General features: G+C 37.8%; 1 protein-coding gene across 6 annotated transcripts; it reads right to left on the minus strand.

Moving 5' to 3' along the window:
- Positions 1 to 699: 699 nt before the first annotated feature.
- On the minus strand, positions 700 to 21,364 carry LOC117434429 (polycomb complex protein BMI-1-like). 6 transcript variants are annotated; one of them, XM_034056956.3, is made up of 12 exons: positions 20,978 to 21,364; positions 11,899 to 11,982; positions 11,276 to 11,317; positions 10,505 to 10,635; positions 9,621 to 9,717; positions 9,114 to 9,169; positions 8,630 to 8,680; positions 8,417 to 8,525; positions 7,917 to 7,965; positions 7,700 to 7,813; positions 6,870 to 6,950; positions 700 to 2,880 (listed from the first exon to the last, which is right to left on the minus strand). In XM_034056956.3, the coding sequence occupies exons 2-12, from the start codon at positions 11,940 to 11,942 to the stop codon at positions 2,497 to 2,499; spliced, it is 1,158 nt and encodes a 385-aa protein (XP_033912847.2). In that variant the 5' UTR covers positions 11,943 to 11,982; positions 20,978 to 21,364; the 3' UTR covers positions 700 to 2,496. The 6 variants fall into 6 exon arrangements, with proteins under 6 accessions (XP_033912847.2, XP_033912848.2, XP_058858851.1 ...); XM_034056957.3 differs by lacking the exon at positions 20,978 to 21,364 and adding an exon at positions 12,822 to 13,309; XM_059002868.1 differs by lacking the exon at positions 11,899 to 11,982.
- Between the last annotated feature and the right edge of the window lie 4,208 nt (positions 21,365 to 25,572).

The raw sequence follows: 25,572 nt of genomic DNA on the forward strand, positions 1-25,572 counted from the left end.
TGCTACCAGACCTATAGTGCCGGAGGACAACACAGATCTGGCGGCTCCGCTGCAGAGCCACAGGCGCCCTATCGGCCACAGGGGTCGCTGATGCGCGGTGAGCCGTGGATTCCCCTGCCGACCTAAGCCCTCCCTACCCGGGCCGCCCCCTAGGAACTCTCGGTCACGGTCAGCTGTGACATAGCCTGGATTCGAACCAGCGATCTCCAGGCTATAGAGCACATCCTGCGAGGAGCGCCTTTACTGGATGCGCCACTCGGGAGCCCCAGGACTTTTGTTTCTTAGTGTTTGGTAGCTACCTCTTGACAAGTTGAAAGTATTTACTGGGATGGAATCTCACACAGGCATATTAGACTCAGAAGAAGTACTGATGAAGACTTTTTCGACCTCGTCAATTCAGGTCTTCTTTGTTCATTGTATGAATGGATTGCTGGTAACACCTGTTTTGTAAAAAAAAAACAAAATAAAAAAAAAGCCAATATTGTAATAAAACACTTTAAAAGAAGACTACACTGTGTCTCATAGTTCATTAAATATGTGAAATGTCTTTAAGCAATTTGAAGTGTGGTGCAGCTGACCTATTTAACAGAGAATATCCTTACTGGACTGATATACACTAGTGCCAAGGATGCCTGAGCATCCTGTATCCAAAAAGGGGGAAGCCTGTGTTGTTTTTTGTAGCATTAGAGATTCTGCAGGTTTGAATCATATAAAAAAAAAAAGTTTTTATTTTAGGTATACAAAAAAAAAGTCATACTTTCGCACAAGAAAAAAAACATCCTCGTTTTATTACATTTACAAAGCAGTATTATACTTTTTTTTTTTTTTTTTTACAATAACGAATATAAGCTAAACATAATATATTATACACTACATTTAACATCATACAGGATGCAGCAACAAACATTTTGTTGTACGTTTTTCTTTTGTACTTGTATAAAAAGAAGCAGTTTTTTCAAACAGGTTATTCGCCTGCTCATTTTTAGTGTGACTGGTTGAGGAATGTGATCGCTGAAAGCGTCTAGCAAATACACACGATCACATGGATTTCATTTGCACAATTTCGAAACTGCAAATCTAAAGTAATAACAAAGCCACAGCAAAACGATGCTGAAATATGAAAGTGAATGGCTGTCTGATGCGGTACCATACAGCCATCAACACCATTGAATTCACAACTTTTCATAGCAACTTCTTCCAAACTTCTTCTGAAAACCTCCCCCTCCAAAAAAAAAAAAAAAATGATGTATTTGCTGTTCCAAGCTAATCTTGTAAAGCCAAATGACCTAACATAAGTCTGATAATTTTTTGTAAACTGGTATGATGATGCTATTACAAAAATACTTAAAAAAAAAAAAACTTAGATTGTATTGTTTAGTTTGATAAACCCGATTTTATCTGTTTTGAGAACCATTTCGTGCTGAGACATTGAACAATTGATGGTCCTTTTTTATTTAAAAAGGCACACAAAGTACCCAAGGAAGAAATATATAAATATGAAACTGTACATACTGTTTGAAGGGAGGAAGGGGTAGACACCCACTTAACAATAGGGACAATTCTATAAATCGGTTCTATTTAAAATGTTGTCGTTTACAGCCAGTTTCTAGCCTAGAGCTAAGCAAGGTATACCTTCGGTTCAGTGGAGAAACACTTCCACTGAAGTCAAGGTTCAGTCCCAGTACAAACCGGAACCCTGCGTGTTAAAACATGAAACTAAAACGCAAGCAGCAACCAACAAAATAAAGCAAGATTTGGGACTCTGCGCCACAGCTGGTGGGTTGTGGGCAGAGTAATAGACAGAACATTGAACACAACTGATGAGCAACTAAGAATCTGTCCACTCTCCGATAGCAAGAATAAATTCTTTTTTTTGTTGTTTGTTTTGTGCTTTGAATACTATTCAAAAACAGAAGAGAATGTGTTTTTTTGACGTGAGCTGGATTCAGGCAATATATTTCCAGAGGTTACTGCCAATGTGTTACCCTGGTAATGCTGCTATTGCACATGGGCAACAAATATAAAGGATTCTCCTCATGGGTTTCAGCCTTCTACATACTGTGATGTATATTCCGGTCATGGGAAGAGCTGCATAGTTTCCTTAATAGCTCAATTTTCCTCCACCAGGAGTTGAGATCGGAGCACTAGGAAATCTCCTAATTCTTCAAACAAAAATGAAATAAAATTTGTGGGGAGAGTAGGGGTAAAATGAACTGTAATGAAACTAGGCTGAACTGGAACTGTAGCAGTAAGCATTTCAAACCCTTCTAACCAAGAACATTTTCAAAAAACAAAAGCAGCAGATTTCTTGAATCTCTCTATAGCCCTACCGTAGTCCCGTTAAATAAAAGACGCAGAACAAAAAGAAGTGGGGGCGACTGAAGAATATAAAATAACTAGAACAATATACAGAGTCCAGTCCCTCAGTCCTCTCTTTGTGGCTGGTTGTCGTTGAATGCCGATGATGATGATGATGATGATGGAGATGATGGAGTTTTAGGTCAGGGGTGACGTCGTTCCCGTTCCCCCTCCTCCTCCTCCGTTGACAGTCACTTTGCGGCCCCTCCCTGCAGAGGGAGAGAGCTGCCGGCAGTTGGAGGTGCCGTTCAGGAGCGTGGGGGGGGCGGAGCTGCTGGCGAGGGAAGTGGGGGCGGCTCCGGAGGGGCTGGGGGAGGTCCGGTTGCTGTGCGCCCCGGGGCTGGGCAGAGGGGAGGAGGTGGAGGGCACGGTGGCCGGGCTGTTGGCTTTGTCGCTGACGGAGTCGCTCTCCGAGTTGCCGCTGGTGTTCATGCCGTCAGAGTTGCTGGCCGGCTGCTGCTGGGACAGTTTTATCCTCTTGCAGGTGGGCTGCACTCTGTACTGGAGAGGAAGAGGGCCGTTCTGCACACAAGACAAGAGGAGAGCAGTGAGGAGCGGGCTTCATGACAAAGCGTTTCTTCCTAAACTGACCACAAATCAATGATAACAGGAGGTGCAACACCATTACACTGTTCTTTATTATTTTAAAAAGAACAAAAGTTAAACAAAGCAACGTTTCAGCCAGACTGCCTTAATCAGGCTGAAGTGAACAGACACAGCCCTGCCCACATCATTAAAACACCTGAACTCAATTAGTTAATAAACAATACAATCATTGGAAAGTTAGCAATTCATATCATTCCTAATACGTGCAAACAATGTTATTAAAATACAATACAATTATTTGAAAACATGCATACTTGCATCTCTGTTAAAAAATAAAAAATAAAAAATCGCACATTCCAGTGTTATCTTATTTAAAATTGTAATTTGATTTTATTTTCAAAATGATTCCCAAATGTTCATGACTCCACATACCCAAAATCAATCCAGTGATATAAAAGTATGTATAGACAGTATCAATTCATAAACTGAATAAATCATTGCATTTCAATGTAACCAATCTCCAACAGCTTGTTGCCATGAAGTCACATCAGGGTCACTAAAAACAGCACCCTGCTGGAGTACACTGGACTCGCTTTAATGGGCAGTAAAGCCTCTTCTTGTGGTAACATAACAGAACATGTTGGAGTCTCTTCATTTGATCTTAAAAGTGGCGGAGGTAGATATCACGATCAAATGAACTGAATAGGAACTCGTTGGTTATTTTTTATATATAGTGTAGTTATTCTGAAACAAAAAAACAGAAAAAAAGCGCCAAGTTATCAAAAGTGCCCAGCCATTTAAAAAGTTGAGATATCAAAAATACAAGCCAAGTTAGTAGAAACAATTGGGGCAACCTTGACCCCCACCGCTTTGACAGCTGTGCCTGTTTGCTTGGTCCTGGCCAAGGCTGCCCCAATAGTTTCTTCTAACCTGGCTTGTGTTTTTGATATCTCCACTTTAAATGGCTGGGCACTTTTGATAACTTGGCATTTTTTCACATTTCCAATGTGTTTTTGTTTCAGATATCACTTCTTTTTTCACTTATAATACACACATTACGGGAACAGCCGTTTGGAAAGGGTGAATGTAAATGGTAGCCTAGTCTGTTGAAAGGGTTAAGATGTGAATCTGTGTAGCGCAGCGGTTATGTAGTTGGAGTGAAAGTATGACTAGTTAGGATTCAAATCCTGCCTTAACTTTCACGACACAAAGTTTGTACTTCCATTGCACAACATTTGCAAGTAGTATAGCAGTGAAGTTACAGGTTTTAACAAGTAACGAGACAAACAAGATCTTGTAAATTATGATTATTTATTATCCTGATTGTATTGAAAGTTTTCTGCCGATTTTGCAAACTATCATAATAAGCTTGATCCACTCATTTAGTATATTGTAACGTTTTCATGTTTAGGAAGTAGTACTCGGGGGAGACAGTGTTGATTTCTCAAAATGTTTGTTTTATTTGAAACCAGTCACATCCATGCTCTGCAACCCCCGAAAACAGCAACCCACGTTCTCCCTACTCCGTCACTCACTCACTCCCCCTAAGGTGTGACCCGTTCCCCTTACAAATACATGGAGCATAAAAGACAGATGAAACAAACTGAACAAACAACAAGTCCTGCAACAAAGCAACTGTCCGGGTCGTTACAATATATTTAATTTGAAAGTAAAAATATATGAAAGCATGACGACCCTGACGTACAAAAATCTTCACTAATACACAACTGAACAAGAAATGAGTACTTATTGTCGTTTCATACAGTATTAAATGGCAGTGATTATATGACCGTGAAACATAAATAAATAAATATCAAGATAAATAAATGTCTATATTGATTTTTATATATATATATATATATATATATATATATATATATATATATATATATATATATATATATATATATATATATAGTACTGTGCAAAAGTTTTAGGCAGGTGTGAAAAAATGCTGTAAAAGTAAGAATTCTTTCAAAAATAGATTTTAATTCTGTTCACTCACTTTGCATTTAGTTAATTGATAAATATAATCTATTAACATGTCTATTTTTGAAAGCATTCTTACTTAACAGCATTTTTTCACACCTGCCTAAAACTTTTGCACAGTACTAGATAGATATATATATATATATATATATATATATATATATATATATATATATATATATATATATATATATATATATGTCTGACTTCATCTTTCAAAATACTGCTTGTCTCAACTAATTGTGTAGCACTGACAGTAACACGCTTGCAAACTGACAGTTATAGTTTCAAATCCCACGCATGTCAGATATTTTTTGCAGGCAAATGTTCCATTTTAAAACAGAAAAAAAAAATTTAATATCAGTGATACAGGGTGTCACAATAAGTGCGTTCCCTAGCATATTTCCATGTTGACAAAACAGGTTAATTGTCGTTAAACTCGGACGCACTGTAATATACATATGCATGGCTAAAACTCCCTGGGGTCTTCAAAAAAAAAATGTATACGTTGGGAGAAAAAGAAGCATTTTTACCTTACTTTGGTGACTTATTTCTCTTACTGTATGGCAGGTATTGACTTTTTTCCCCTACATTTCACCTAAGTGTTGGGAAGTACAAATTAAAAGTGACATGGTGCTTTTGGCTGGTTTACTTTTGCTGCACCAATATCCTGAAAACACGTAAACTCTCCTTGCTGTATAGAGTCTGGCAGTTCTCGCGCTTTGCTGATAACTTGGCGGGAGGAACTACATTTCCTCTCACTGAGACTCACGAAAAACTGAAGTGGCTTACACTCTTTGCAATAGGAGTCCTGTTCCCAACCCTGGAGCTTCTGGATGAACTTATTTTAAAAATGCTCGGAAAATGATCATTGCAATGTGTGCGTGGTTAGTTTTTTTTTTGTTCTTTTCTTCCTATGATATAGAAAATTCAAATAATACAAAAAAATAAATAAAAACGATCGCGAATCTGAAAGTGAGTGAAGAGGAGGGATTCTCGCTTGGACTTGTCTGGAGCTAGTTCCTGCTAATCACTCACAACGTGTAGCATATAAACATGATACGCTACATCTGGCAAAGGCACCATCCCATTTATTCAGGCAAGACTGGGTCTGGAGAAAGGGAAGGTGAGCCAGCCTCCCCCCACTCTCCCCTTCAGTGCAGTTTGAGTTGCTGCACATGTGTTTCCAATTTAAAACAAGCTCAAGACGAATGAAAGCAATCAAGGGAAGTGGACAGCCGGAATAATATTTCACAGATACAACCTGCTATAGCTGCAGGTATTTGTTTGAAGTATCATTTGATTTTTTTCCAAATCTTGCTATTTCATAACAAGTCAGCTGTGCTGTATTTTAGACCATAAACACTCAACAGAGCCGTGCGATTAAATGCGACGACATAGAATGCATTAAACCACCATGCTGAACGAACAGAAACACGCATTATAACATAGTCCCTGCACTAGCTTTTACACCAAACGTCCCATCTTTAACACTGCTTTATTTAAATTCAGCTGTCTGCTTGTTTACACGACACAGTGTCGCTGATGCCCTTGTGTTTGACTGAAGCCTTATCAACACAACAGCAATGGAATTCATGTTTGACTTGATGTGTCCATGACCTACAGCTATGGCCAAAGGTTCTGCATCACAGAGAATTTTAGGGTTGAATAAAATAAATAAATAAATAAATAAATAAATAATAGTAATATATATGAAATGTAATGATATCACAGAAGTCTAAGTAGTACTTCATGTTAGATGTCCATTTTTTGGGAAGTATATGGATACAAAAAACATTGTGTAATTCAACATGTTAACGGAACAATTATTCAGCAGGTTTCATTCGACTTTATGAAGCAAAATGAGTTCATTCTACAGGGTGATGCAAAACTGTTGGCCAGAGCTGTACTCTTACTGCATGGCGCTGCCCAGCACAGGGCCCATTTGTCTCATTAGATGCATTAGGCTCGCTTACCCGTCTCCATGTGTAAATGTATGCAATGTCCATAAGCGTGTAGTAGTCTTTCAAAGGCTCGTCTTCGTACAACACCTCGATCTGGAAGAGGAAAGCATTCACATGAGCACAGCCCTATTCCACGCTGATGCCAGCACAGACCCAATACTAAGAGAACAGCATGTAGCCCCACAGTGACTGAGCAACAGGTGTGAAGCTCCAGGAGGGAGCGTGGAGGGCTGCCACCTGCCCACAACACTACCTGGGCGTCTGAAGAAACAAGGGGGCATAAGAAGGAAACTGGGGACTGTTTTAATGGTCTAAAACAGCTGCTGATCTAAATACTGACACCTTGTAATTGTTAATATAAGTAAAGTCGAGTCTGGGTTGGTAAGTTTTAAATTTCATAAACAAGTCGATCTAGCTTTTTATGAATTAATTTTTTCATCTTCATTATTTTTTTATTAGTATTTTACTCATTCATGTTAATCTTAGGGTGTTATTTTCATACCCTTTTTTAATTTGGTTAAGTTTTCGAAGTTGAAAATGGTAATTTAATAATTGTCGTTTTAGTCAGGGTACAGTAATCTGCAGTACTTTACAGTATGCGGTTCTATTATTGGTATTTATTATTACTAGTGCTGGGACAAATCAAATATCAAAACAAATGCTGCTTGAAATATATTGGGCAAAAGCGACCATGCGAGTATTCGTTCATATAACAATTTAAATGAGTGTATGGAAAAAGAGGTCATTCAAACCAATGCATAAATGATGTGGAAGGATACCTATTGTGCTGGAAAATGGTACGGATGGTAGGATTGTGTTCTAGCCCCTGGTGTTAGTCTTACTCTGTAATTGCTGGGAATATCCATCTTGCTGCGCAGGAACTTGGAGAGGTGCGTCACGGTCATGGCAGCCGGGCAGCGAAGAAACCGCTTGCTGTTCGCCTGGAGGGATCGAGACTGGAATCGAAAAACATCACTGTAACACCGCAAAATAGATTTCTATATAAAAACAAAAGTGTACGAATGTGCGTCTCTGTGACCAGGCAGTCCATTTCTTTACCTTTTCTTTTTCTGCATCTTGTGTTTCCGTCACAACCTTCTTTTCATTTCTTAAAAGAAACCAAAAATGTAATAGTTTTAAAACGTCACTTTTATAAATTGCTTTCTGGGTATTATATCGAATTATTTCTTGTAGTAAACCCCTCCTTGCCTGACCTCAGCACCACGTTACTGGATCCTCAGCTAATGCACCATCCTTACACTATTGCACCACTATATCATACTAGCTATAACTTGGTACAATCCTAACTTGTTGCATCCTAGTTCATATTGTATTTTAGTAGTTGCACTTACTGTAAACTGCACACTGTGTTTAAATATGAATCTTGCATTGTAACCCTTTACTGCCCTGTAGCACCCGTAAGTCGCCTTGGATAAAGGCATCTACCAAATACATAATAATAATAATAATAATAATAATAATAATAATAATAAAAAACAATCCCTGCAAGGGAGTGCCCATCATCACAACAGAAACTTATTAATCCTGTTTTGACTTACGTGGTGCCTTCATGAAACTCGATGGACAGGCTGATGATCTCGTCATCCGTGATTATTCTCTTCTCCTCCTCCCTGACCTCCCCTCGGTCTTCATTCGAACTGTTGGTAGCTGAGGGTTAAAAGAGAGGAGAGGAGCGAGAGATTAGACACGAGTCCACAGAGAGAGAGAGAGAGCGAGAAGGAAAAATCAACATGCCCCTGGCAGACACCTACCATCCGCTGTGGGGTTAGCTGCGTAGAAGTCTCGCCTCCTCTTCATCTCATCTGCAGAGAAGAAAGGGAAGAAAGAAGGCATTCAGTGATCTGCTCTGTGCTCAGTGTGCCAGGACTTGGTGTTAATAATGTCCTGTTACACTGGATCTCTAAACACAGTGACAGATGTAATATAACACTGCAACAGGACCCGGTCTATAGCCTGCAAGGATATCTAGTGTGTTCATGATTTAGTTCTGCTGCCATTTAGATGTGTAGGACATCATGTATTTTTTGTTTTTTTTCCAGCCTTGACCATTTAAAATAATGTTGTTTTTTTTGTTGTTGTTTAATTTGCAGTATAGACTGATGATGCACACAGAATGGAACCACAGTAACAAGGTTGAGAAGAACACCTTTCCATAAAAGAGAGAGATGGTTTGCAGATTTGTGAGATGCATGCACACACACACAGAACAGAAAGATAATATAGACACATATCTACCTTTGAAAAGCCCTGGGACAAGCTTGTAGACTATGTCTTGCAAGGTTTTATCAGATCTGTAAAAAAAAATTAAAAATAAAAATAAAAATATAATATTTTATAAATATAAATGTTTTTTTAAATGCACATAAAGGCATTCATAAAATGCTAATCATAATCCTGTACTAGAAATGCCAATCTAATAAGGTTTTCAGTTCTAGAAATATCTGTCGGATAGAATTAACTTACAATCTGTGGCTGTAGCTGACAGTGGAGGGGTGGAGGGGTGGAGGAGTGGAGGGAGGGGGCTGGAAATGCAAAATACAAGCATGCACTAATGCTAAAGCTCACCCTAACCACAGGACTGGGGGGACTTGCATTGTACTGCACTGTGATGTCTATTGCTGTAAATAGTTTACCTATCATTTGCATTGAAAGCTAGAGGTGTTATATTAATTGGCCAATAACATCCTATAGTAAAAAATAACAGCCCGCATAGGTTTTACATTGTTGCTAAGTACCACTTGCCTGATACTGTGAAGCGGTCTTGTTTTGTGCACTTGAACGTCACACATTGGGCAGTATTTGTTAGTCTCCAAGTAACCAACAATGCATGTTTTACAAACTGGAGGAAAGAAAGAGAGAGCGTGAATCCAGTATCCGAAAAAACAAAACAAAAACATGCACACACACAAGAGTCACTGCAAGATATTTAATCCAATCCATCTAACACCGACAGGAAGAATTGGCCTGAGTATTATGTAATAAACGTAGCAAATTCAACATAATACATGCCACCCGCACTGAAGGATAAGCCAGTGATTCTAAAGATATGCCGCTTCATCTTCTAGGGAGAACACTGTGCTAATTTCACAGCAGTCAGTGCAACAACAGTGGCACATTAATGTTGTTGATGGTGCCTCAACAACTACATAAGAAAACGTTTTGTTAATGGAGTAAAATAGCGTGCCTATCAGAAGCCGTGTTGTCCACTGAAGTGAATCTTAAATATCGTGACTGGGTTACATTTGCAGAAACACATTTAATACTACATACTTAACCATTGATACTTAACCACTGAATAATTCACACATTTGGCAAGTACTATATTTTCCAGTCCACTGCCTTTCTCCAATCAGTTTTCAATATTTCATTTTTTTTTCTTTTAAATGTGTAAACCAGATTTAAACAAAAACCCATGCACTGCATAAGTAGAAAGTATAATAATAATAATAATAATAATAATAATAATAATAATAATAATAATAATAATAATAATATGTAGTAATATTCTTGTCCTATTGCTCTTAAATTTGAATGAAGTCTGCAAACTCTTGTGCCTCAATGTAAACTTTACACAGAGCGCCTGTTTCCCTCAGTAAGGCTCAAACGGTAGGATCACGGACACATACACGAGTGCAGACACTCCACGATGGTCGTGGCGTCGATGAAGTATCCTCCGCACAGGGCACACATGAGATGCGGGTTCAACTCCGTGATTTTAATCCGGGTGGTTCCATGCATTTTATCCAGCTTGGCGGATCTAAAAACAGAAGAAAAAACAAAACAAACAATATAAACATATATTAGTTTTATTCAGCTGGCATTGCTTTCCAGACAGGAACAATATTGTATGTATAAATAAATAAATAAATAAAAATAATAAAAGCACATTGATTCACAAGTTTGCAAACGGCTAAGCACTAGTGTGTGTTAACTACGATTCCCTCATGCATGGCAGTAAAATACACATGCATGGTGTACACAGTCCAGTGTATACTCGCTATTGTACACGTGTAGTGAAAAACATTACTTTTTGGGGTTCTGCAATGCGATGCTTCATAGAGGATCGCTAAATAAAAACATTTGCTACTTTTTGATAACATTTAAAAACGGGTTGGTTGCTTAGATATACAGAAATCTTTGCTGTTCAGGATACCATATGTTTCTTTACAGAAGCTAAACAAATAAAGGTTTAAGATATGTCAGGAGGCAGTGTGGTCCGGTGGTTAAAGTCCAGAGCTTGTAGCCAGAAGGTCACCGGTTCAAATCCCACCTCTACCACTGACTGACTCACTGCGTGACCCTGAGCAAGTCACTTAACCTCCTTGCACTCTGTCCTGCGATTGAGATGTTAAATCAATGTAAGTGACTCTACATATCATGCACAGTTCACAGCCTACCTCTGTAAAGCGCTTTGTGATGGTGGTCCACTATGAAAGGCGCTATATAAAAATAAAGACATTATTATTATGTCGGAATTAACCAAATGTTAAAAAAAAAACGCTGTAATAGGTTAAGCATGCTGAGAATGTGTTTTTGTGCTGTGCTGTGCAGTGGAGGGGACATCCCCACAAGGAAAAGGGACAGTCCAAACTGCGATACAGGTGCTACCACGATTGTGCCTTGCTATGTTTTTTTTTTCCAGAGTGATTTGCGTCATGCTAGTAAACACTATATGAGAAGCAAACCTGTGTATCCAAGTGTGCAGTAGGAACACCTTACTCCTAGCTATAATGTCCAATAGATTTCTCCCCATGCACAAACTAGAAGAGTGGTTTATTCATGCATGGCAAACACAGATCATTTCATTTCTTATGTTTAAACTAAGACCCCCCCCCCCCTCCTCCCCCCCGTAATTACCTGCAAAATAACACAATTAAACATCTTAAAAAAAATAAAAACATAAATAAATGCACGCAAACATTAATAGATAAAACACACACACAACTATGCCAAAGTCTAGGCTAATTGAGAAAAACAAAACAATGAAACACTGTAAAAGATATAGTTAAATGTTATCTACCTGACGTCATTTGCCACGTTTTCCGTTCCTGTATTTGCCCACATTTCAGCTATTAATACGAACCCTCTATCTTGTAACCTTTACCTGTAATATAAATGAACACTCTGGAAATGTGCGCTGACCATGCTAGCAATGGGGTGAATGCAGGTGTAAAAAAAAAGCCTATAAACGAGAAGACATAACACAAAACAGACGGTACAGAGCAGACCAAAGACTTAGAAAAAAAATAAAAAATCTAATTCAAATCAGCAGCAATGGCAACCCCGTGTAACACAGGGCCACGTTTTATATAAATGTAACCACGCGTGACACAGCACTGCGCACGTTTGGTTGTGGTCTAGCACAAGTGTTAAACAAAAAAACACCACGCATTCTGTTGGTACCTTATCTTTGCTTCCCCCTGTGTAGGCGACTTAATTAGAGCGCGACACTCCTGTGTAAAGAAACGCAATGGGCCGTACCAAATCGGATAAACTGTCTAATTGGAGATTAAAATACAATTCATTAAACGCAGGCTGGAGTCTTGGGCTGATCCCGAGGATCGAGCATAGGGGCCGCTTCAAAAGACAGCTGCCGTCTCTTTGTGTTCCTGTGTGTGTGGCTTTTGTTACTTTCATTAAAGACTACGCATGCATTTGCAGATACACCAAATGCTCAAAAATGGATATATTTCCAGGATTAAACATGCGATTTAAAAAACACATTTAAGGATACTTAAGCGCATATATACAGCATAGACATGTTCAATGGAAATAAAGAAAACTGTACATGCGAACGACTAGAGGTTGATAGCAAAAAAAAATCTGTAGCAATTATCAACTGGCTACATCAAATGCAGGCACATCCTCAAACAAATTACAAGCATGCTCGGTTGAATTGTCTGCTAAGGAATAAATAATAAGAATTGTTTACTCTATACTTACATATACATGTTTCTCCATACAAAACCGCGGAGCCGAGTCTCCTTCGGATTCAGTACAGTGAATATGTGCTAGCAGTACAGAACAGGTTATATATCATTGACAATGGCACCATAAATGCTGGAAAATCGATTTCCCTGTCATCGATAATACTGGGGTCAGCTAGTGCTCTGCTACTTAAATTTATGACACCCCTAATCAATTTTATGCGACCAGGTAATTATACGTTTATTACATCGGATAATCTCCTTTTTGAAATTAATACGATGCATTTATTAATGCATTCTTACAATTGCATTCTAGATTTCGTGCAAAGCCTGTAAAATGAAAATTATAAAAAAAAAAACGCCTACGAGAATGGAAATTGAACAGAAATGAAGCAATAACCAGCATATGTACCACAGACAAAGAAAGCTGATCTGAGATTGAAAACAGACGGAGCTACACATTACCAGACATAAAAAGGTGCCAGCGTAGACTGGTTTCCATAGAGACACGGGAGTAATATCTGGCGATCAGCCAAAACATTACCAAAAAGGTGTTACTGTATAGCTGCAAAGCCTTATTTAATTTATATATATATATATATATATATATATATATATATATATATATATATATATATATATTATATATATATATATATATATATATATCATTCCATCAACTGTTTTAAATAATATAGCTTTTAAACTGGCAAATTGTAATTGTTCTGTTAAGGTATAGTTACTATTTTTGCTGTTATGCAACTTTGCCTATTTTTTTTTATTTAATTCAGTGTTTCTGGAGTCCAATACGACATCAGCACGCCGCGCTGTCACCCAAACACAAAGTCCCATATCCCGAAGAACACTTTTAGAAACACTTGGCCCGCTGTATCAATGTTTTTTTTTGTTTGTTTTGTTTTTTTTAAGGTGTCAAACAGCATCAATGTTGTTTCAGATTAGCAACACAAAATCTCCAGCCAAGGTTTGCGTGCACCGCAGAGAAAGTGTGCTGAACATCTATGGACAGCCATCCGATAGGCCAAGTCCTCACACCGCCACGAATTAGTCGGGAATGAAGGCGACTTTGAATCGTTTATTACACGTCCTATTTTCTTTCAATTCATTGGTTCACATTTCATTTTCAGTGATCAGTGATAGTATGTGCATTCAGAGGTCCAGGTATGATTTGGGGTCTGGGAGTAATTTGCAGTCTAATTTTAACACTGAGAGTCAATGTATTTTAACACTGAGAGTCAATGTATTGTATATACGGTACAATCTTTAATGGTAATGGGGTAGGCAATAAAAAGAGCCTTCTATTTTAACTGCAATGTTACTTTGAACTCCTGTACAGCCACGCGTGTGTTCTACAAGGGTCTTTAGAACACACGCGCACTTTTTCCAGGTATCACAATGATTTTTTAACATGAAATTCTTAAGCTCAGTGGACATGTTACAACTTCAGTATGAAGCAATACGGATAAATAAAATAAGGAAATGCATTAATAGTTTAATATGATCGGCCCTTTTTTTTGCGGTTGCCTCTGACGATGGATCCAGTTGGATTTGTAGCTGGACTGAGGTGTTCACGCTTCTGCAAAGACAGCAGGGCTAGCCAGAGATCGGATACTGTTTGTCGGGTTGGTTTTTCTTGTGTACAGTTTACTGAAGACATTGCATTCTGGAAGATGTAGTTGTTGGTTGAAGTTTTATGGGAGGCAAAGAAGCTGTGCAGTAAAATTGCTATGCGTATTTTTACGCATTAAATGTAAATGTAGTGCCAAATGGCATCTTATCTGGAGCGCTGTGTGTAATAACTAGAATTACAACACTAACTCAAATCAGATTAGAACGTGTACAAAATAACGCGTTTTTGACCCGGATGGCTTTCCATAAACATCAAGGGGAGAGCACGTGTCGGGGTTTTGTGACTTATGACAGGGAATCGCCCATCAATCCAACAGCATAGACATTGATAGATTAGATAGATAGATAGATAGACAGACAGACAGACAGATAGATAGAACATGGTGTGCACTCGATTGTTATGGGACTTAAAATGCATAATACTGTATTAATAACAATTATATAGTTGCTGCAAGTGATTTTCCTAAGAAATATGGCGCCAAGTCTCCCTATGCTAATACCAAGGCTGACATTATTGAGTTAACAGGCGCCTTTTAGAGTATAGAAGGACCGCGTGATCTCAGAAACCATTGGCAAATAACACCAAGCAATTCCAGCATGTGTCATTTGGTGTTTTTGTCTGACATCTTTAAACCAATCGTGGTTTCTGCAAACTTAAAAAAAAGGCTAAACTGCAGACCTATTTGAAATGCACAGTAGTTATTGAATATACATTCAAGATAAAGGCCATACCCGTTTTTCACAGCATTGCATTTGAGTTTATTTTAAACCCTTAACCGCAGAACTAATTCCAAACAGATGTTTCAGTTTCGGATAAAGCTATTGAAAGAGATAATAATAAAATTACCTCTTTAACACCTGTTTCGACAGCACTCCACCAAATCATCAGAAGCTGTTATATGGGTAACTTGGTAGCCTGTATCTGTCTGTTTAATTACACTAACAGTGTGTGTATATATATATATATATATATATATATATATATATATATATATATATATAACTAATAATTATTATTATTATTTATTTCTTAGCTGACGCCCTTATCCAGGGCGACTTACAATTGTTACAAGATATCACATTATTTTTACATACAATTCCCCATTTATACAGTTGGGTTTTTACTGGATTAATCTAGGTAAAGTACCTTGCTCAAGGGTACAGCAGCAGTGTCCCCACCGGGGATTGAACCCACGACCCTCCGGTCAAGAGTCCAGAGCCCTAACCACTACTGAACTAAACAATGCAACTGTCGATATTAACATCACGTTTAGTATCTGTTTGGAAAGCCAGTTCCAGTATCCGAATGTGAGAAGCGTGCAACCGAATTAAGAATCAACTCCCATTTAGCAAACAGGCCCTCTGAAGTGGCAATGGCGGTCTAATTGACTTCATTTGAATCAGAAGAACAGCACGTGCAGAAAACGAACTCACATTGAGCGGATGGATTAACGTCAAATCCGGGATACTCCTCCTAGACACTACATCCTGGAAACAATTTAACAAGCAGCAAAAGATTTGCATAACAAAGCTAAGAAATTAGTCCAGGATTGTAACTTTATTGTAACAAAACCCTGTATTAAACAAAAAAATAACACACGTGTCAGCATTATAGATAAAAAAATAAATAAGGGTTTATCCCTGATTCTTCAATAAAATAAAACAAAAAGGTAACATCGACCATGTATTAAATATCCTCTTGGATGTATTAGAATATAGAGCTACAGAAATCGGTATTTTAAAAATGAATTCCTTACCACTGAAGTCTTTTTCAACTGCAACTACAATGCGTTTATAATTCAGTATTACATTCCCTCTGCTGTTCATTAACCAAACATTATAAATGAAGGTCCAAGAGTCAGGAAACGCTATAGGCGCATACTTTATGAAACGCAATATAAATCAGGATTTATGACCCGGGATAGATAGTTATGGTTAAAAAGAAATATCCTGCTGGTATTTGAAGTATACACTATTTCACTTATTTATTGTAAAGAATGCGCAACGAGTTAATATTCTTTCTTCTTAGACCAGATTAAAAAAAATGTTTGAAAAAAACTACTGTAAATACATGCAGCACATAATATGTCAACTTTTCGATTAATAAAATAATTCTGATTGTCTGAGAGATTCGTTGCCACTTGATTCGCTTGTTTTTTTGTTTGTTTTTGTGTGCAGTGAAATGTTACCTAAAGTCACCTCCTGAAGTGAACTAGTGTCGGTTTTTAAAACTGAAAACGCGTTTGGTCATTTATAATTATCAAGGCAGAAAAGGAACTTCATTTCAATGTCCGTTTCCACGTTTCTTTTTAATCTTCAGTTTCCGCTTCCCCTTGAAAAGACAGTTGTGCTGCTTCCCGACAACATTCTATGAAAAGAACCGAACAGTCAAACAAATGACTCCAAAGTGACAGGCGGGCAATCTCAATTCAACTCGCAAAAAAAAAAAATTATATATTATATATATATATATATATATATATATATATATATATATATATATGTAAAATAACTCTTTACTGTCTCTGGGTACATTTTTTTTTTAAGTTACTACTATAGCATTGTTTGAGGAAATGATATTTAGCCGCGTTTAATTCACTGCGTGATAATTAACGGAAAACTAGCCGATTTATTGAATACATTAAATGAATTGTATTATATATATATATATATTTCTGAATTATTTTATTTTCTGCGTCCACTTGTCCCTGTATCAATGGAAAACTCTTGTATTACACAGATAAAGGATGGTATTCCATTTTATAATAGCAGGTACAGAAATCTATAGCGAGAACGCATTATACCCGCAGCAAACTGGTTCCGATTTAGATTCAGAACTGGAATCATAATTCAATACTGTCAATTTTTTTAAACACGGGCAGCAGTGTGGAGTAGTGGTTAGGGCTCTGGACTCTTGACTGGAGGGTTGTGGGTTTAATCCCCAGTGGGGGACACTGCTGTTGTACCCTTGAGCAAGGTACTTTACCTAGATTGCTCCAGTAAAAACCCAACTGTATAAATGGGTAATTGTATGTAAAAAATAATGTGATATCTGTATAATGTGAAATAATGTATAATGTGATATGTTGTAACAATTGTAAGTCGCCCTGGATAAGGGCGTCTGGTAAGAAATAAATAATAATAATAATAATAATAATAATAATAATAATAATAATAATAATAATAATAATAATAATAGTGCTGGGCGGATGTACGCATTCTCTCGAAAATTAATGACTGGTGCGTTGCTAGATCATTCAAACTCGTTGACTAACATTTTGAAAAACACGGGCTGGCATCTGCTGTTGCGCAACGTGCCACTGCTACACAAATGCGTTTAAGCCATACAAACACGTATAGGTAATAAATCCTGATACAGTTTCTTGGATGGGGTTCAATGGGGTTCAACTGCTGCTTTCCAGGACTGGGAAGAGAAGGCGACGTCCAGTGGGCAATACGTGAATTGATGTAGCACAAGATATTCTGGGTCCTATTCCAATTAAATGATCCTCAACACACGATGCAACTTAATAATGGTTTGTTAATGGGATTTAATGAGTTTACGCACTACAACTTGAATAGTTATTTTTATGCCGAGCCCTGCCACTAATGCCTGAGTGAGTTTTATAAACAGGTTTCCCAGCGCCCCCCTGTGGGGGGAATTAATTATGACATTGTAAAAGTCAACATTTCTAAACAGAACGGTCTTTCGCATTGAATCAAAAACTCCAACTTGGAATAAGCATACACCGTTGAAAATGTATGAACGTTGAAAATAAACCCGTTCAAAATACAGGACTGGAGTGTGAATGAGCCAACGCATTACAACAGAAAGATAACATTTACACACATACCTTGTATATTGGATAAGAACACAATCGACCTGACAACAACAAAAAAGGAAAAACACGATTCTTGTGCGTGTACCCCCCCCCCCCCCCCCCACCCCAGTTTAAAAAACTTCACGTGTATTTATTATAACACCATGCAAGACACTTGTAGTACTCATTTGAGACGAGCAATACATTTATATACAATAGTCATACTGGTACACATATAGACATTGTAACACAGAGAGAGTGGTTATGGGAGTAGGGTTTACATATCCGAATGAACACATGCGTGTCTGTCTGTGCACATTTATCACAAACGGTACTTGTGTTAAGAAACAAACTGTGTGGCCCTTTATCGGACATTTAACAGAACCCGTCTGTTTCCCTATCCAGCGCATTGTAACGCCTATATCCTTACTAAAATAGCTGCTCAATCTACGGGGTATTAAAAAGATTTATGTTTCCACCCCACTCAAGTCTGAACCCCGTCCCTCTGCAACTGTATGTATGCAATGCTTAAAAACCCAAACAGCTTGCAAAATCCGTTTCTAAACGTTCACAGATCTGCAGCTATAAACCCACATTTCAACATCCGAATACAAAGTATCAGCTTACACACACACACACACACGAGGGCCTTGTTCTTTCTGGGATTTAATTTATATCAATTTAACTGACAAAACGTTGATGCGTGCAGCACGTTCCAGTGTGATTTTGTGTAATGCACAAGATGATTTTCTTGCAGTAGAGAGGCACAGAAGTGAAACCCGTCCATGCACGCCCCTTCTGTACTGCAACCCCTGGCTCTTGGCTCGGTGCCCCGACAGATCCAGCTCATTTCCTTTGCACTTTACTAACCACGAAAGCGATTCGATAACTTTGTGCAAGTTGCTGCTCTATGCGTTTTGTTTATAGAATACTTTTCTGTATATGTATGCGCGGGTGCACTGTATTACCTCCGCGGAACTGCAACGAAGCGTAAGCGAGGGCAACATTCCCAAAGGAAATTGGACCAGGAAAAGTATTATTATTATTATTTAATAAAAGACGTTTCTCCTGATATTTACTCATTGCAAACTTCAGTCTATGGTCGCGCGTTTATTAAGTAAAGGTGCACAATGAAACACTGACAGTCTTATTTAAAGCAACATACATATTACATTAAAAACTATAAATGATGCGTGATCAAAAAGCTTCGTCTCTGTTCAGAATGAACGTTTTTTTAAGTCACAGTGCTCATTTGCATTTGTGATATCAAAAAAAAAATAACAGACTCACACGTGTTTAAAATCCACGCATTACAATTATTTGCACTGCACTAATAAACTCCACATATAAAAACCCAAAGGTCGTTTTGTATCATTACCTAAAAGGAACTCGTGTTTCGTCTCCGTGTTTGGCTAATTTACACAAGGCGACGACTGCATGATGTTTGTGAAACAGTGTTCCATTACACTGCGCGTTCCGTGTGAAGCGTGCATGTACACCTATCCTTATATACACACGTTGTAGCCTATACTATAGTCGTGTCAAAAGGCGTACACCATGTGTTTACTATACTGCATTTCTTCTGTAGATGGGAATGCTTTGGCACAGCAATATTATTCCCAATAAAAAAATCGTGGCATGTTTTCTTACGCTATAGTGCCACATTCAATATACACTCACTAATATATATATATATATATATATATATATATATACACACACACACACATACATACACACACACACAATTCATTTCTATGAACACTCGCATTGTTCTCGTCAATGCTAAAGTTGTGTCAGCGTCCGTAGAATTGTAACAATTTATTTTGCTATTAATTAAAAATAATAATCAATTTGAAAATCACTTATTTTACAAAAACAATGTCAGTTTTCTCCAGATGGTACCTGATGATTTCTAGGCTTTTTCTTTTTTTAAACGATCTTTTCGGGAGAAAGAGTTCGGTGTGGTGTCACTATGATCCGGGGGCACTGTTCGAAAATAAGTTCCAAAAATCAACATGCGTGGCTGCCTGTCATAACCACAGTTAAAGAGACCTCCTACGCAAGCTCTAGTTTCGAAATCTATAATTTGGTCCCTATGGGCACACGAATTACCTTTTAATTTTAATTTGTTTTTGTTCGGTCTGACCAAAGTCGTTGTGCGGTGCTCACTCGCCCCGCTATCACGGCACTTCAAAACATATAGTCCAAATTCTGAAAGGTATTCCCAGAACATATTTACAAAGACGGAAAGTGCAGATTTTATACATACGATACCGGGCACGATTAAAGGCTTGGGTCCAATTGATTAAGAAAACAGAACCAAAACTGTGACGAGACCGAAAGCCCGACAATTTAAACAGCGATGACTTACAGCTCATAATCAACCAACGTACCCCGCCGCTTATTTCAAAACAAAGTCCTTACAATCTGGAAGCATAGCACAAGCGAAAGTTACTTAGACCATTTTAAGACACACGGGGACTAAGAGAGCCAACACATGCACAGAAAACAAAGAATGCCCAAAGATAGGCGCAGAAAATAAATTGAATCCAAAGCGGCCATCTTGAAAGCAAATGATCAGATAGCAACAGACGGGGTCTCGAGCGAGCTATTTTCGTTTAAAATATCCAAATTGCGCACATGCCCGAGGACAGCGGTCTCGGCAACCGACAACGGCAAATATTTGTAAAGGTGTACCCACCTGCTTCTCCAGGAAACACTCCCGTTCTCGCTGAAGAAATCCCTAACAGAAAGAGTGTTTTCACTACGCTCTATAGTAGCCACAAAATGGCTTTTTTTCTGAAGCAGAAGATGGACTGCCCCATTTCATCACGTGGTTCTGTTCCTTCTTGGTGTCTAGAGATCGTAAATGAGAGACAGAAACTCCTTCTAAAAACGTTTTTTTTTTTTTCCAATACTGCCGGATGCCATAAACACGTCTGTGTTCGTCTTCTACGATTTAAAACGATGATATTACCAAACGCAAATGATAGTGTCCCAAATAAAACAGCCACTTTAAGACCTTTACGAAATGTTGACAAAAAAAGCGTACAACAAAACAGACTAGCAGACGTGCCTTTGGGGAACGCAAAACAACAAACTAAACACAAAAAACTTTTCTCACAGTCAAATAAGGGGTGATTGTTTTATGGAAAAATTCTATTTTATACCTCGACCCACAACAAAATACCTTCCCATATCCATATTCTGCGCATCAACGTCAACCATCTGTGGGTGCCGTCTAAACATGCAACCTCAAGAAAACAGCCTTGCATCGCATTTTCACTAACTCTGTATGACTGTACGAGGCGCAGAGGTACAACAAAACCGCGAATGTGTGCGCTCTTTTGTGTTGTAATGGCGTGTCAAAAGCGTGAAAATGATTTTGCATGAAGCTCATAGCCCATATGCTTATGAACATTATGAGTGTCAAAGTATTCAATGAGGCATTCAGAAAAAGAAAATAAAAATCTAGTTTTGACTATGGATTTATAAGAAACAGGTTATATATATATAACGTGTGTCATGCAAAATATTTGTACTAGTTATACAAAATGGAAAATGTTATTTATACGTTTAAAAAATGTATACAAAAGACCAAAGCTAGTCAATATAGAAAGACATTGTCATGGACTATACGCGCATTATTACATTTTTTTTTAAGAGAGAGAGAGAGAGAGAGAGAGAGAGAGAGAGAGAGAGAGAGAAATATTAAGGATATATTTCCTTAAAGTGACATGGCGATATATTATTTTATATATATATATATATATATATATATATATATAGGTTAAAATGAAACCTTTTTTTTCCTCCAACACCTGACACATATAAAGCCAAGGAATGAATGTACGTTTTAAGAAGCTGCAGTGAGCAAGTAATATCTGGATGTATTGATCTGGTAATATCAAGCGACTGCATCTTAGCTTTATTAGATCTGTCATAAATATCTTCAGGTGAAGTTCGTATCCTCGCTTTAGCAAGACTGATGCGTCATAACAGAAACAGCAAGAGAAGTGAAACATTCGTCTCGGTTTCACTATCCGGTAAACCCTTGATTATCATTATTTCTGTTATTCTTTTTTAAAGACCGGCCGTGCATGTACAAAAAACACGATACTCACAAAGCATGACAATGAAAACCTACTGCACAGTACCTACCGAATGTGTTAAAAACCCAAAGCAATGGGTTTTAATATCGTATACCTGCCATTTATGGAGTCCACGTTCCTCAGCTTAGCCTTCTATCACGCAAGCCACACACAATAAAAACAGCATTTACCAGAAGCGCGGTTTTTCTAAAACACTACATTGAGAACTTGGCCGAAGTTTGGATCACCAACAATCCGCAGGCAGTTAAACGCGTAGGGTCCGTATCTTGTAAGTGTGCGGGACTACGTATTGCCTGACACAGCTCACAATCGCATGTGTGTTATTGCGTGCTCAACCAGAACACGAGCGTCGGTTCTGTTGAACTTTTTAATCAATGGGCTATTGTATCAATATCTATATCGATTCACTGTCGCATGCGACTTTAACAAAGGTTATTATTCATCCCATTGATCGTGTTGTGCTTCGTGTTGTAGGCGTGCAATTAAACGAGAAGACCCGTTTTTCGATGGCTGTTCCATTATGGATTTCTCGCATTATATAGCCAACTAGCCTATATATTATTTTTTCCCAGAAAATACACCCTAAACACCCCGAAACGACAGCTTATTTATCAAGGTCGCTATACAATGTGCTCAATGCATCACTCCATATTGTAAGCCATGTCTAGTGAGTTCAGTATTATTAATATTATTATTATTATGCCTCTCTTTGTGAAGCCGATGAAGGCATCTGACGTTCTGTGATATTTTACCGAATTTGCACCGAATTCGCGTAGGGTGCGAGTAAGTTGTGATTAGATCTTTTTTGCAGAAGCACTTTCAAATCCCTCCGCGGGCGCTTGCAAGAAAATCGTTCGCTGAATTTTCACATCGTTTTAAATGGTTTAATTCACCGTGTAAAATATTTGACACAAAGACGTGCCTGAGTGTGCAGTAAGTGGGATATGAAGGTAGGCTCCAAAACTCCGCCTCGCTGCCAGTGTCCCTGCAATGCGCTTTACAATGCGAGATGATATCCTTAGGCTATCACGCAGGTAAACCAGAAGAATTAACATCTATACTCAAACACACGTGCTATGATTTTATATTTGCCACTGCTGGTGCACTCGAAATGTCTGTGGAGACTTGGTTAAAAGGGATGAACCAATAAATAATAATAAATAAAATAAACGACAGAGAAAAGGTTAGTCTTACAAATATATTGTACATATTGTAAATAAATAAATAAATACATAAATAAATAACCAAAGGCTTGTCACTTTTTAATATACACAGAACGCCTAAATACATGACTGTCTGGATTTGTGTTAATTATTAATCAATAGGCTAAAAACATATATATTTACATTGCTAATAAACTCCCATAACAGGCTTACTTCTCAAAACCTTTATCGATAATATGGGTTTTCAAAGTCGGAGGCACATTCGACGCTTCTGTGTGGCGCTTGTCAGAGAATTGCAGTGCGTTGTGTGGCACTCGCTGCACAGCGGGCGCTGCTTGAATGGGAGATGTAGTTAATAAGTTATGTGTATAAACGGCCACACTTCGGATAAATAAGCGATTCAAAAAATAAACATTTTCAGGACAGTGAAGTTGGGACCATATTAATAAGTGTTTGCGTTTTTTATTTCATTGAGCAAGCAAATCTTCTGCAGCGTCCAATCGCCGCTCTCCAAGCTCGACTGTTTTTACGATCAGACACGCAATGGATCACTGCAGACAACCCGCCAACCAGTCCATCAATCAACCTGCACTCCCACCCCAAAAATGAGAAACGGAAATAGTCAGTTTAGACCAACAAGACTCGGTTTCAACAGCGAATGCATTGTTGCAATAAGTTTTAATTTGTGTGCTTGTCATGGGACCGATATATTTACTGACTAAATAAATAAATAAATGGATGAATATAATTGTGTTTGCGGCTTAATGTGCAGCGCATATGTTTTACAGATTGAACTGTGAGTTAGTCAAAGATCAAACAAAACTGTCTTATTCCCTGTTAACAGCTTGTTCATTATCCACACCGTATACACGCAAGCGCGCGGTACTGTGTATTATTGAATTGTATATTATATTATATTACTGAGTCTATCAAATACGCCAGCCTCCACTGAAGTTGACTTTCATGAAAAATATGTCCAAAATATATATTTAAAGGCATGTTTTCTTTATATGTTAATACTGTATTAAATTGTGTATTTAAAGCTGTAGAACACCAAGCAATTATTTTTTACTTTTCCCGCAAATAATATATATCATTCCTTATAGTTTACTATAGTCTGACTTAGGGTTATAAATGTTGTTTATGTTGTTAATTATACACCTATAGTCTTGATTTTAGGCACTGTTGAGTATACATGAATCTGAGTTATTATTTGTACTATATACATATATATATATATATATATATATATATATATATATATGTATGTATATATATGTATATGTATATATTATGCTCATCTCCAAATGAATACTAAAATGTAATCAATAGCATGTGACAGTTTTGATAAGGTGACCACTTCCTACAAACTTTGCTTTATCGTAGCCTATGTTTTTGACAGGACGTGATGAAAGCACCGATCATTCAGATAGTCTATTCAATTTAAACGAAGCTCGGTAAGTGTCTTTACACTGGGCCCTGGATGTCCGAATCTAAAACGCCAAGTTATTGAAAAATATAATCATAATGAAAGTCGCACTCCAGTATGACTCACTTGTTTTCAAATAACAATAATCATATATAAAAAATAGCGTTTTACCCCTGATGACATTTGTCATATTTTCCGATGTTTTTGTTCAAATGAAAAACATCAAGAAAGCACTCTTGTCAAACCGTTCATCAGTTAATTGCATTAGATGTATAACATTGCGGTGTGCCATTGAGTGTGTTATGTATTTAACAGTCTGGGCAGACGTTATAGTCATTTCTCAGCGCATTCAAGGAAGAAAAAACAACATTTGGAAATAAAACAAAGAAAGAAATGCGTCAAACATCTCTTGCTATTAATTTCAACACGGCAGAATACTCACAAATGACATACAGCGGCAGTGCATGTGTGTGTGGAGCTAGACAGAGATATTGTTAGAGAATTGATTCATTGTATTGGAAGGCCTTTAAAAACATTCTCGCTGTAACTGACTGGGGTCTGGATTAAACCGAATACCATTATAAAGTGATAT

The sequence above is a fragment of the Acipenser ruthenus genome, chromosome 28 (assembly GCF_902713425.1).
Source record: "Acipenser ruthenus chromosome 28, fAciRut3.2 maternal haplotype, whole genome shotgun sequence".
Classification (NCBI taxonomy): Eukaryota; Metazoa; Chordata; class Actinopteri; order Acipenseriformes; family Acipenseridae; genus Acipenser; species Acipenser ruthenus.